This window comes from Alosa pseudoharengus, unplaced genomic scaffold (assembly GCF_046254945.1).
Source record: "Alosa pseudoharengus isolate Yale_2024_CS ecotype anadromous, Long Island Sound unplaced genomic scaffold, YU_APseudo_1.1 YU_APseudo_1.1_scf_10, whole genome shotgun sequence".
Lineage (NCBI taxonomy): Eukaryota > Metazoa > Chordata > Actinopteri > Clupeiformes > Clupeidae > Alosa > Alosa pseudoharengus.
In genome coordinates this window covers 1,620,823-1,633,517 of record NW_027468565.1, presented here as the reverse complement: position 1 = coordinate 1,633,517, position 12,695 = coordinate 1,620,823, and the positions used below count along the sequence as shown (strand labels likewise).

At 39.8% G+C, this 12,695-nt stretch overlaps 1 protein-coding gene across 1 annotated transcript in view; it reads right to left on the bottom strand.

The window, feature by feature from the left end:
* Positions 1-1,863: 1,863 nt before the first annotated feature.
* Positions 1,864-12,695, bottom strand: part of cep290 (centrosomal protein 290) — a 204,225-nt gene continuing 193,393 nt past the window's right edge. The window contains exons 43-47 of the mRNA XM_076302635.1: positions 10,706-10,840; positions 10,536-10,622; positions 10,276-10,440; positions 2,257-2,361; positions 1,864-2,148 (exon numbers count right to left, since the gene is read on the bottom strand). Coding sequence (XP_076158750.1) covers positions 1,984-2,148; positions 2,257-2,361; positions 10,276-10,440; positions 10,536-10,622; positions 10,706-10,840 — 657 coding nt within the window. The 3' untranslated portion in view covers positions 1,864-1,983. The remainder of the gene's footprint in view (positions 2,149-2,256; positions 2,362-10,275; positions 10,441-10,535; positions 10,623-10,705; positions 10,841-12,695) is intronic.

Genomic DNA, 12,695 nt, shown 5'->3' with positions numbered 1-12,695 from the left:
GGAACCTTTCGTTGCAGTGTTGAGACCATAAAGTTTTTCACATTCTGCGGCTGTACTCGCTTTCCCTTCGATCCATCCCAGTTGGTGGTTTTGCTCCAGGCTTTATATTGTTCCTCTAGTCTGGGCTTCGATGAAACGTTACATTCGCTGCAAGGCCAAACCCAAGAGCAGAGATGAACTGATCTCTGCAATAGAGTCATTTTGGAGGTACAAACTCTCCCTGCTCCTGCTTCTATTTTACATTGACATTTTTTTTATTTAATTTTTGCGACATTCTCCTAATGTCCCTTTGCACGAAAAATAACATTATCAGCAGAATGCATTCACGCTTCAATCAAGAATCGAACTTTGGTCGCCTGCGTACTTGCCCGTTATGCTACTAGGCCACTGAAAGAGGTGTAAAAGTGACAGTGAGATAGGGAGGAGCAGCCCTCTTTTCCATGCGCTGTAGCAAAAAAACCCAAAACATATTCTCTTCTCCCCTAACCTGGCAGGAAGCATGCATAAGGATGTAGATCCAGGAATGCACAAATATTTTGTTCGTAGTCCAGTTTGCAACAATTATTAGTTATTACTAAGTTGTAAACACTTCGGAAAAAAAATATTTAAAACGGGATATACCAAAAAACGTTGGTGTAATCGCTTCCTGCAAGGACTTTTACAGGCTTTTCCCAAATCACGGAAGAAACGTTGACTCAGCGGTATAGTAGCAGATAATCAGGCAAGTCTTATTTAAATAAACTCCTGGTGCACTTACAAACTTTCTAATGCCTCGTTATTGGACTAAATGTCGTAGTTGTACTACTGCAGAACTTTCGTACCATTCAGGGCATTATTAGTGGGGTAATTTACGAGATAAAAGTTGGTTCCATCATGACTGCAGAACGTCATTCGTTTCTGACGGCGCTACTCGACCAGGGCTCGACAAAGGGAAAAAAGGTTCTGGGAGGGTGTTTGGCTCGGGGTCATGGTGCAAAGAACCCTAGGGTAAAATTACTCCGAACCATCGCTTTAATGTCCCAAAACGGCAACAAGTCGTTTTACTCCCTGTTTGTGCTCATTATAAAGAAAGTTTAACGTGTCCCAAAAACAGCTATCAATTAATCACCAAACGTCTTATAAACAAGTCTTGCCAGGAGCAACACCTTGCAAAACAAAACAAAAAATGATAAAAATAGGCCTAGGCCTATTAATGGTTGGAATGGAAAGATGCAAGTTATGTTTTAAAAACAAATGCTCCCATTACCCCGCAAAAGTTTCAAAGTAGCCTACACCCAGCCTAAGCCTACTTCAGCACACCTCATCGACTGTCTGTAGTAAGCTACAACTTACAAAAAAGATTTCTAAAGAAAAACGTCGCATCATTACTCCTGCGTGGATTTGAACTCAGGACTGCCCGAAAGCTGCAGACCTGTTCTGGAAATACGTGCATTAACCCACTCGACCGTCAGACAACGCTAGCTGCATCGAGTATTGGGTAGGACTGTACACTGGTTGCTGTGGCACAGCCTTGAGTGACCGAATTCGTTTTCCTTTGTCATATGAATGCTATCATTTTGTTAACATTACTGTTAAGGAAATGCTGTAGGCAAAGTCTCTTACTGTATTTGAATGTACAATATGTGATTGATAATTTATTATTTGTATGTTCTGATTTTTAATTGGACCCCAGGAAGACTAGTCTGCCGCTTCTGCGTCAACTAATGGGGATCCGCAACTAAACAATAAGGGGAAATTCACATTTGTGCAGTGTAAATATGCTCTGTGTCTATGGCAGACCATTGAAGTTAACACTGGCCTGCCATTCTAATATATTGGAGATGGTTGTGTCATGGCTGTTTAAAGACGGCAAATGACACTGAATCTGAGGTCTCTTTTATTAATACCATGAAGACAAATCTTAATATGCATTTAGTGTTGGCAAGGATAGTATGTTATTTGAGTATCAAACACTCACAAACAAGTCTCAGTGTGAATTATAAATTACTTAATGTTTCTCGTTACAATCTTAGATTGTAAAGCGCCCACTGAAGTAGACTCTGCTAGAGAAAGCCTTTGATTAGCTTCATCCAGATCTAACTGAAGCTTCTGACTGGTCACTTCTAAACAGGCCTTTTCCAGTTTCAGTTTCTCTGCTGCCTCTGCCTCCTGTAATTAGAAATTATAATTACAATCTGTATGCTTGGTATGAAAGCATGTTGCAAATAGGTAAATTAGTTTAGCTAAATCTTAAAAGTTAAGATGCACAATCCTTACCTTTTTAATGTCTCTCCTTAACTGGTCATTTTCCATCACAATTTTCTCCAGCCCCATTTTTCTTGACTCCATTTGCATTTTTCCTTTGAGTTTATCATACTCCGACTATGAGAGGGAGATGGCAATGATACAATTACATAGAAGATAATGCAGTTTCAAAACATTTACAAAATGGGAAAGCCTATCCAAAATGTTTCTTTTTTCCCCATCATTTATTATTTACCCTGTTTATGATGGTATGATATCCATGGCTGCCATGTGTAATGCATTTGTAAAATGTGACATTGCAAACATTGATGTTACTTGAGCCACAGATATCATGACATCGCTCTACACACAAACTAGGATATAAATAATGAGAAATAATAATAAAAAAGATTATTCTTTCATTTTTTTTAAACCACTCAAAGGGAAACATCTGTTTGTGTATAATAATTAGTGTACATTTTTGTTTCAGGCTAAAACAACATTAATCGGTGCAGTTTGAGTAAAACCAGAATTGCATTTACAACTGATTATCCCCTAGAGAAAATAAAAACTATAGTATATCAGGACACTTATTAGTGGTAAAAAAATAATTAATCTTCTATGCTACTGTGCAGAGGAAGTCTTTTTAATTACCTTTCTTTAGACTTACAAAAAGTAAAAATTCTTCAGCTTATCTGCAGAGCGCCTTTCCATAGTAGCAATGTGTAATGTTTTTTTTAACTTAGTTAACCCTTAGAACCCTAAGCTGTTTTTAGGGCATTTTCACTACCTTTATTCATAAGGATTTATTCTGGTCATTGTAAGTGCCACACACATATATTATATATTGTTTTTTTCAGGAGAGTTTAGGCTATTCAGATCTGCCATAATTTCATGTATTAATACTAGCATTGATTTTATTTTGATTTTTAAAGAATTAAAATATAAAAAGTGTATTATAAAAATTCTTATATTTCGACATGTATCTCACCACAGCAAGCTCACAGCTCTACATGCATTTCATGTGTGTGTAGGGCAGACTGTCCTGAATCGGGCAATATAATTGCCATGTTGGAGGGATACTCTGGGGCTGAGCAATTTACAGAAATATTTGCTGTGTGATTTACGGAAATAAATGCCATTTTTTATTTAGTGATGAAAAATGACATTTCTGCGCTCCATATCTGTGACACGAACTGATCTGACCTGACTTGACCCGAGGTTGCGTGTTAGCCTGCGTGCCTGTGTGTATGCAGTCATAATAATTCTCAACTCTTTACTGCATTGCCATGAACAAAGTAAAAGCAAAAAAGGTGTTTATTTGTTGAACAAATTGGGATGCAATGTGAGCCTTGAATTGGATGCCATGCAGGAATTTGCTAGGATCTCAAAACCGGAATATAAACATGCTTTGCCATAAGAACAGACAAAAACGTGGGGTAAGTCCAGCTATATGAAGTTATTATTTTGCTGTCACTTCGTCTGTTTTATAACCCAGAAGGATGTATCAAATGATAGCTCTGAGTCTCCTCTTTCATCTGACATGCGTGGCATATCTATGCGATCACGGGTCCGCGAGTAATTCAAACGAGAGTAATGTTGGTTTGTGTACATGACTTATTATTTTGCAGTCACTTCGTCTGGTTTTATAAGCCAGAAGGATCGATGAACATGGTACCAATGGATAGCCCTGTGCTCCCTCTTTCATCTTATATGCTTGCCATATCGATGCGATCACGGGTTCGCGAGTAATTCAAACTAGAGCTAAATATACTGAAATAGCAGAGGAGGCAGCTAAGCGAGGTTGGAGTGCACGATTAAGGCCTATTGAAATCGGTGCACGTGGGTTTGTGGCCAGATCTGCTATTGGCTTGCTGTCTGAATTGGGCATTTGTGGTCGAAGTCTAAGGCAGGTGGTTAGTAACATGTCCTTAGGCATAAAAAAAAAATGTCTTGGGTTCCGGTTTCCGACCGACCCTGTCAATTTATGTGCGACCCAAATTTATTTTATGAGCTTGGGGAAGATATTAAATAAATCCACAAATAAAAGGCGAACTATAATTACATTAATTACCCCTTGCGTTATGTATAGGGATGAGCGTATTCTCTCTTTTACAAAGTAGCCTATGCACAGCTGTTCACGAAGACGATTGTTTTCGTCACTTACCAAGGCACTCGCAATTTTGTCCAAACACCGCAACTTTTTTGCAAATTTGACCAATCATCGTAGTTTCACCGTGAAATTTCACCTACCACAACAGTCCCTCGCGCAAAATATTGAGCCAGATGGCACACTTACTTCTGCACCTTTTGCATATGACACCAAAGACTGCCCTAACGTGTTCGTTCCTCTACAGTTTTGACGACAATAAATAGAAGGCTAACGTTAATGATCTGCTTACTTGCATCTCTCAACCTGGTGTTGCTAACCTACCTAGGCTATGAAAGTAAGTTAATTAAGGCCTACTTGGTTTACTAATTTTTGAGTAGGCTATGCAACCCATTGGCAAACGTTTACCTGGATATGTCCTTTTAGCTTATGTCATGTTTGCTAGCTTGTGGGCTTAGTTTGAGTAATGCTACCAAAATCATAGAAATTAATAAAATTGCAAGACATTTACCTCTTCTATGATCCAATAATGATTTCATTCGAGTTGTTTTTTTTAACATTTATTTTAACTAATGACATAGAAGACATTCCCAATTGCGTCCACATATCGTAATGCACTATGCAAAAAGTGATTTACACTCGTAGCCGAACACAGTGAGATGCAAGCCTTCCAATCCACTCAGAAATGTACTTAGGCTACTCTCACGTCCAGGGGCAGGCAGTCAATTAGACGTACACCACCAATGTAATGACATTAAACAGAAGTGTAGTCAAATAGTTTAAATCAATATGAAATTACTAGATACTTACTTGACTATTAGTAATTATGCAGGCCACAGACTATGAATTATTAAAAAGATATGAACTTAATATGAATTACAAAATATATGAATGTATTGAAACATATGACATGATGCCATCTCTTTAGGTGACTGTCTTTTTTGGACAGTTCTACTATAATGCTTTGTGAATGACCTCAGTCAAAGCATTTTCACAAATAAAGTAGGCCTACTTTGATTTTCTGTAATCCTTACTGTTTACCTTTGATTATCCTTTTTAATAAGCATCAAGATTATCAGTGTGATTTTGGTCTTACTAACCTTAATTGCCCTAAATTTAAACTATTTTTGCAATTTTCACTTCCTCCCGCAATTTCTCCACAAGAAACAGCTAAAATCACCGCAACTTCCATCCAGGCATTTTAGGTCGCAACAGTCTCAAAAAACCTCGCGAAATCCTGGTGGGATTGATTTTCTACCTATCCCTTACTGCCACTGGAAAAAAAAAAAAAAAAAAAAAAAAAAAATTCCCTACCAACCCATGGCCTCAACTGACAACCAACAGGAACCAAACATTTTTTTTTTTTATGCCTTAGCAGCAGAACGGGCAAGCGAATGGTTGTGGGTAAGGAGAAGTTACCCTTCCTGGGGCGCAAGCTAAGGTAAGCTAACTGGCTCATTTGTTTTGGTCGTGGGTAAGGAGAAGTTACCCTTCCTGGGGCGCAAGCTAAGGTAAGCTAACTGGCTCATTTGTTTTGGTGGTGGGTAAGGAGAAGTTACCCTTCCTGGGGCGCAAGCTAAGGTAAGCTAACTGGCTCATTTGTTTTGTGTTTGTGATGGACTGTGCCTAGGTTGATGGTACTTGGCTAAGGTTCTTTATGGTTTATGGTTCAGTCCACATCAACGGGACGGACCGACCTAGCCAACTTAAACCATGCCTAGGTTGGTTAAGGGTATTTGGATGCTTGTTGTGGTAATATGGGGCAGCATGGGGCGTAAGCTAACTGCTAACTGCTGGCTAATTTGTTTTGTGTTTGGGATGGGGCCTAAGATAATGGGCTAAGCTAACTGGCTAATTTGTTTTGTGTTTGTGATGGGCTGTGCCTAGGGTGATGGTACTTGGCTAAGGTTCTTTATGGTTTATGGTTCAGTCCACATCAACGGGACGGACCGACCTAGCCAACTTAGACCATGCCTGGGCTGGTTAAGAGTATTTTGAGTATTGGATATTTCAATGTGGTAATATGGTGGTAGCATGGAGGGGAGTGTCTCCAGGACGCTGGTTTCACTGTTAAGCCTTCATGAGGTGTCGTGGGCCTAACTTAACGAAACATCGGTGAATGAGGGTGCCCACTTGATAACCCCAATGACATGCCGCATACTATATAGGCTACTGCTGTTGGATAGGCCATTTGCATTGTGCTTGTGACCATTTGTTGGCGGATTTGTGGGTAGTGTGCTTTTTAAAGTTAAACTTGAGCAGGGGCTTCTGAATGTGTTTTTACCTTGGATTTTGGCACAAGGGATTTTAACATCTAATCCGGTGTATTAATGTAATGTGTGTGCAGGTGAATGCAGAGAAGTATAGACTGTAAATATGATGCAATTTGATTTAATTTCATGATTTTTTTTTAATTTTCATACTTGTACAGACAAGTGTGTAGTCTCGTTGGAAAGCCCCACTTCTGCTCTTTCACTTTAAGATCTGCTTACGTTATGATCCAAAGCCAGTTTAGCCTACTGTAGCAATAGCTCAATAGAAATGGAGTCGTGTGGCCCCAGCCGTGGCGCGACTGGCTGGGGCTCCTGCACCATACGCCGGCGACCCGGGTTCGATCCCCGCCCTGTGGTCCTTTCCGGATCCCACCCCCAACTCTCTCTTCCGCTCGCTTCATGTCATTCTCCACTGTCCTTTCTATAAAAAGGCCAAAAAAATATATAGTTATAAAAAAAAGGAATGGTGTCGTGCATGATTGAGCCAGAATTAGAGAAGGAATCAGATACTGAAGAAGAATCAGTCCCTAAAAGATTGGAAGTAAATGTCTCTGACTGTCTGACTGACAGTCTGTATTGTTCTTTTGCATGTTTTCTCTTCTGGCACTTCAGCCTAGGCACAAAGCGTAACTTCCAAACACTCCCAACCAGTAGCCTATAACTGTTGTGAAAAAAATATATATACCCCCCCCCCCAAAAAAAAAGAAAAAAAAGAAAATGAGGTTGTAATGAATTGGGTGTCGTCTTGAACTTCAGTATAGGATGATAAAAAGGGCGATGATGAAATGGTGTGTGTGTGTGGGGGTGGAGGGGTTGTTGGGGTGTGTGTGTGTGTGTGTGTGTGTGTGTGTGTGTGGGGGGGGGGGGGGCGGGGGGTGATGAAATGGTGTGTGTATGGGGGTGGGGGGGGTTGGTGTGTGTGTGGGGGAAGGAGCCTGGTATGGAACAGTGTGCCTTCCATGGCACACCTAACCCCCCCACCTCCCCCCAACATTCTACATCAATTGTATGCACCATATTGCTATGTAGCATAGTAATATTATACACCATTTTAAAGCTTGGACTCTTCCAATCCATATATGACGACCTTTTTCATGTACATATCTGTATAGTGCTTTACATTGTCAGATTAATCTTACTATGTCTCAATTAAGTTGAATCAATGGTATCGGTTGCCGTCCGACCGGGGTGGGGGGGTGTGGGTGCTGGCATCTTGTTTGTGCGATACACTACAGACTCTGTACATTTAACAATTAGTTATTAAACACTACATATTAACTAAATAACCAGCTTCTCAAAATAACAGTTAATAAAGTAATAACAATCTTTACAACAGTATACAAATATTTAAAAAATATGTGTAATTTGTAAAATTTTAACAAAGACTATTTACAAACTATAGAACAAGTGCAAAAGAAAGTGCAAAACAACAAAATTTGCAAATGTGATCAGTCACTACTTATGGCAGAGCTGACAACTAGCATCGCTACAAGCCATCCTCCTTGGCTTTAAAAAGAACATTTCAAGGGCCCTTTGGTTATTGCACTCTTTTACTATTGGACCATTAATGCTTATCTTCATGCAGGCTGTCAGACTGTTGCCCTGCAGCCTGTTCCGCAAGTCTGTCCTAATCTATACACCGAGAGTGAATTAAGTTTAGATTATTTTATAGTTTTGTGTAATATGGATGGAATTTGACCGCAAAGCACTTTTTAATTTAGAGGCTGAAGCGGCCGCTCTGTTCCGCTCCGATACCGCTCACACCACGAGTCTGAGGCGTGCCCAAATCCACCAAGAATTCATGTATTCCTAATAAAACCAAGACCATTAAATTTCAAAGATATTGGCCATAGTAGCCTAAGTTTGTTGATGGGGATGGAGTTAGCTAAATAGGAGCTAGTTAGGAGCGCCTGCTCACGGCTGTAGGCTAAAAGTTTAACATGGGCAGGTGGCAAAGTATCAATATTATTTTACTGAACGACTTGTCATTAGGTCTTGTGCCTAGTCTAAAAAAGCTGTTCCAGGTCAGTATATAAGGCTATCTATTGCTTGCTTAAGGTCTGGGAATTGCACTTACTCGGTTTGGATGGGAGGGTTTAGTCTACCGGTGCTCTGTTTGTGACGAGTTACTGTATGTTGGTCGTGCCTGTTTTGTGGCTGTCATACTTTTAAATGGCTTCGCAAGAAGTACAGAACATAACTTGTACTACTGTCATCTTTCCAAATATTTCCCATATTTCTTTTCCTGGAGCGGTGTCTTTATTATTTTAACTTCTCGCGTCTTCAGCTTCTTTACTGTCTCCATCTCTACCGTCTCCACCTATGTGGCAAGTATGCTTCAACAGATATCTTTGAAAAGCAATTATGAATTAAATATTGATGCTAGCCTTTTCGTGATACTTGAAGTATTTAAAAAAAAAAAAATGTAATTAATTTTAACTGACCCGCCCACAAATGACCCGAATTTCATTAAAATATTTTTTTTTTATGACTCATAACCGCAGGCGACCGCTAAATTTCGGGCGGACCGCGCAACACTAAAAGCTCGATTTGATTTTGCTCCAACCAAAAGTACCTCTGTTTTGTCATCATCTAGCTTTATGTGATAAGGGAGCAAAGGGCATCTGGGTTAGTTGGCTCTACAGAAATATATAATTGGGTATCATCTGCATAGCTGTGGAAGTTTACATTATGCTGACTTATAATGTTTCCTAACAGAAGCTTATATAGGGAAAAGAGCAGAGGACCAAGACAGCTCCCCTGGGCCACACCGAAAAGCAAGTCATGTTATTAATCTTATATTAAGATCAAACAATCTATTTGGGATTGTTTTTAGTATGAAGAGACTTACCTTGCACTCTCTCGAAAGATAATTTTGACTTAATTTAGGAAGATTTTGACTTATTTCAAGGAGTCTTATCAAGACAAATTTACTTAATGCACTGGCAGACAAATGTGCTCGTTTTCAGGATGAGACGTCTTAAAAGGAGTCACTAACTCATCTTCTAACTAAGAAAGAGCCAGGCAAGTCTCTTTATACTGAAAACAATATTAACTAGATTTTTTGACCTTAATATAAGATTAATAACACTTGGTTAGATTTTATTAGATAAGCAGTTTTTGCAGTGTAGTGCTAAAAATGTTTTTGGGTGTACTATCAAACGTATTACCTACTGTATGTTACCAATAGCATCCCTTATAGAAGTTACATTGTTTTTGAAGATGTCTGCAATTTCTTTGTATCTTAGAGAAGATGCCTGACTGAGTGTGTCAAAGGATGGTTGATGTACTAGCCTGTCAATGGTGGAGAACAACATCCTAGAGTTTCCACTGTTTTCAGCAATTACCTAAGTGGATCCTTCTCTCACTCAGAACAGGTCTATTATAATTTGCTATTTTTCTTTTAGAATGGCACGGTGAACCTGTAACTTAGTGTTTCTCCATGTTCTCTCAGCTTTCCTACAGGGAGTGATTTACTTTGACAAAGTAAACAAACAAAGTTGCCCCCAAAAGCTATCCTATATGCTATTCTGTTTTACATCCATATTCTGGTGTTACTCAAAACTGCACAGACGTTGTTGACATCGTTTTGGTCCAAAACAAAAATAGACCCTATGTTGTTGTTAGACCAGTTTTCCTTTAATTTAGTTACAGGGAAATATTACACACCTTTAGTTTTTCATGCTCTTGCTCAATTGTACGTAGCTGCTCCTGCATGCCTGTAGCTGAGACCTTCTTCAAAGCCTCATTTTCTCTCTGAACTCTCTCCACTACCTTCTTCATCAGGCCAATGGTCTTCTCCAGCTCAGGAACTGTTTTACCACTACCACCTGCCTACAAAAGGAGAAAATCACTGTATAATTGTGTCACTGTATTGCTGTATAATGTACAAGGCAAAGTGTATTAATATAGAGCAATATGTGATTTACCTGGCCAATGTGCTCAAATTTAGTTTCCAATGTAGCCTTCTCTTTTATGAGAACATTGCACATGTCTTTGAGATCAGACACTTGATCCTGTTAGGAATATGTCAAATATGAGAAACAAAGAGTAGATTGGTGACCTGTAAATATATGCTCTTTTAGGTTATACAGTATACCTTTAATCTGGGGACGTCTTTGGTTGCTTGCTCTAGTTGGAGACAGAGCTCCAGGTTTTTTGCAGAGAGCCGGAGGTTTTCTGCCTGTAGTTTGTGCTTTTTCTGTGATGGAGACCCAGCACGCTGTACCAGTGACTGCAAAAACAAAGTTTATTTTTATGATTGTGTCATGACCAAAAACTGGTTTGCGCAAGATGGATTACTGACCGTAAAAAAAAAAGTTTATTGTCGAGTTCTACGTTCATTGTGGAGGTCTATGTTCTAGATCTTGCCATTTTGGCAAGCTTTAATGTTGTCAGTGACAGAGGCTTACTTACTTGGGAAACCAATGGCATTATCCTGACATTGTCATAAAATTAATTCATTTGGCATTGTTTAGATTAAGACAATATGCTAGTCTATGTCTTTATCAGTTATCATTTTTCACAAATGGTTTCATAGGCTATTCAGTAATTGTGAAGGTAAATTAAGTTTATTCCAACAGGACAGTGAAGAGTGACAGGAAGTGAGTGGGAGAGAGATGGGGTGGTATTGGGAAATGACCGCAGGTCGGATTCGAACTTGGGTCCCTGTAAGCACTTGGACCCATACAGGGTATGGGCGCTGTAGCCTGTTGCGCCACAGCGCCCCCCCCAGGAAGTCATTTTAAGGTGACATCAGTGATCTGAACCAACAACCCGTATTTTTCGTAGTTCCGTGCCTATAAGTGCACGTCGCAAGAAAGTTATCCTCACTTATTCTTCTGAAGCGATGATGCTTGATGAAGAGATACAGAGAACAGAAGTCATATTCATGAACATGCATTCACTTTCAGTGAAGTTCACTTGACGTTAACCAATGGGAACACATCTTCCACAGTGCCTCATTGGCAACTGTAGGCACACATTGACAGTGCTAGAGTCTGACCACAGCGGAGTCACCGGAGCGCGCTGCATTTATGCTGAGCATGCTTATAGATCAGACTCTTGGCCCTGGATGGTCTGCAGCTTGAGATGAACAGTGGGAGCTCCTGGGCGTAGGAAGGGCACGAGGGGCTGACAGCACTGACAAAGCAAGTAAAGGTGTCGTCTTAAAGGAATTATCCGGAGTAAAATGCACTTTAGATCAATTTACGGATGATTGGGAGTACATACGTTGAGTTGACATCCAAATCATGTCATTCGGATGTGTTTTGAGAAAGTTCGATGTTACCGTTTAGTCAAAACTCGTTAGCCTGGAAGTGACGCAGGCATGTCATTTCGCCGCTACAAAACGCTATTTTTATACCTCTTCTACAGTTCCAAACAACATTACACTTACGTGGTAGTGAGTAGAGGGTCCCTAAAGCCAAACCGAAGTATCCCGAGGTCTTTATGTGGTCGGATAGAGAGTCCAGAATGAATTTCATCAAGCCAGTACCTTTCCGGAAATGTTGCCATCTTTGCTGCCATCGTCAGGGGAAATTATGTAAGCACATAATGTGTCTGGAAAAACGGCGACGAAATTGTGAATTTCCAGAGCGTGTTACTCCACACTCAGCAATCGACTCCTACGGACTTTCCCCTGAAGATGGCAGCAAAGATGGCAGTTTTGACTAAAAACGGTAACATCGAACTTTCTCAAAACACATCCGAATGACATGATTTGGATGTCAACTCAACGTATGTACTCTATGTGCCTTTTATTACCACTATGTTTTGTATTTTATTATTATTATTATTATTATTATTATTAGAGATGGAATTTTAGGGCAGATAACGATAACCGATATTTATAGGTCTGTTGTGGCCGATACCGATATGATAACCGATAATATTACTCTTGGAAAAAAAAGTGAATTGGGGACAGCATTTAAGCATGATGCAATTGCAGTAGTTTCACCTACCACCAATGATGGAGAGAACTCATAATAATCCTCAATGGTACAGCAGTCAACAAAATACCAGTAGCCTAGGCCTATGCGTGGCTCCTTTAAGTGAACCTGGCATAAGTGAGTTGCGAATGAGTGACC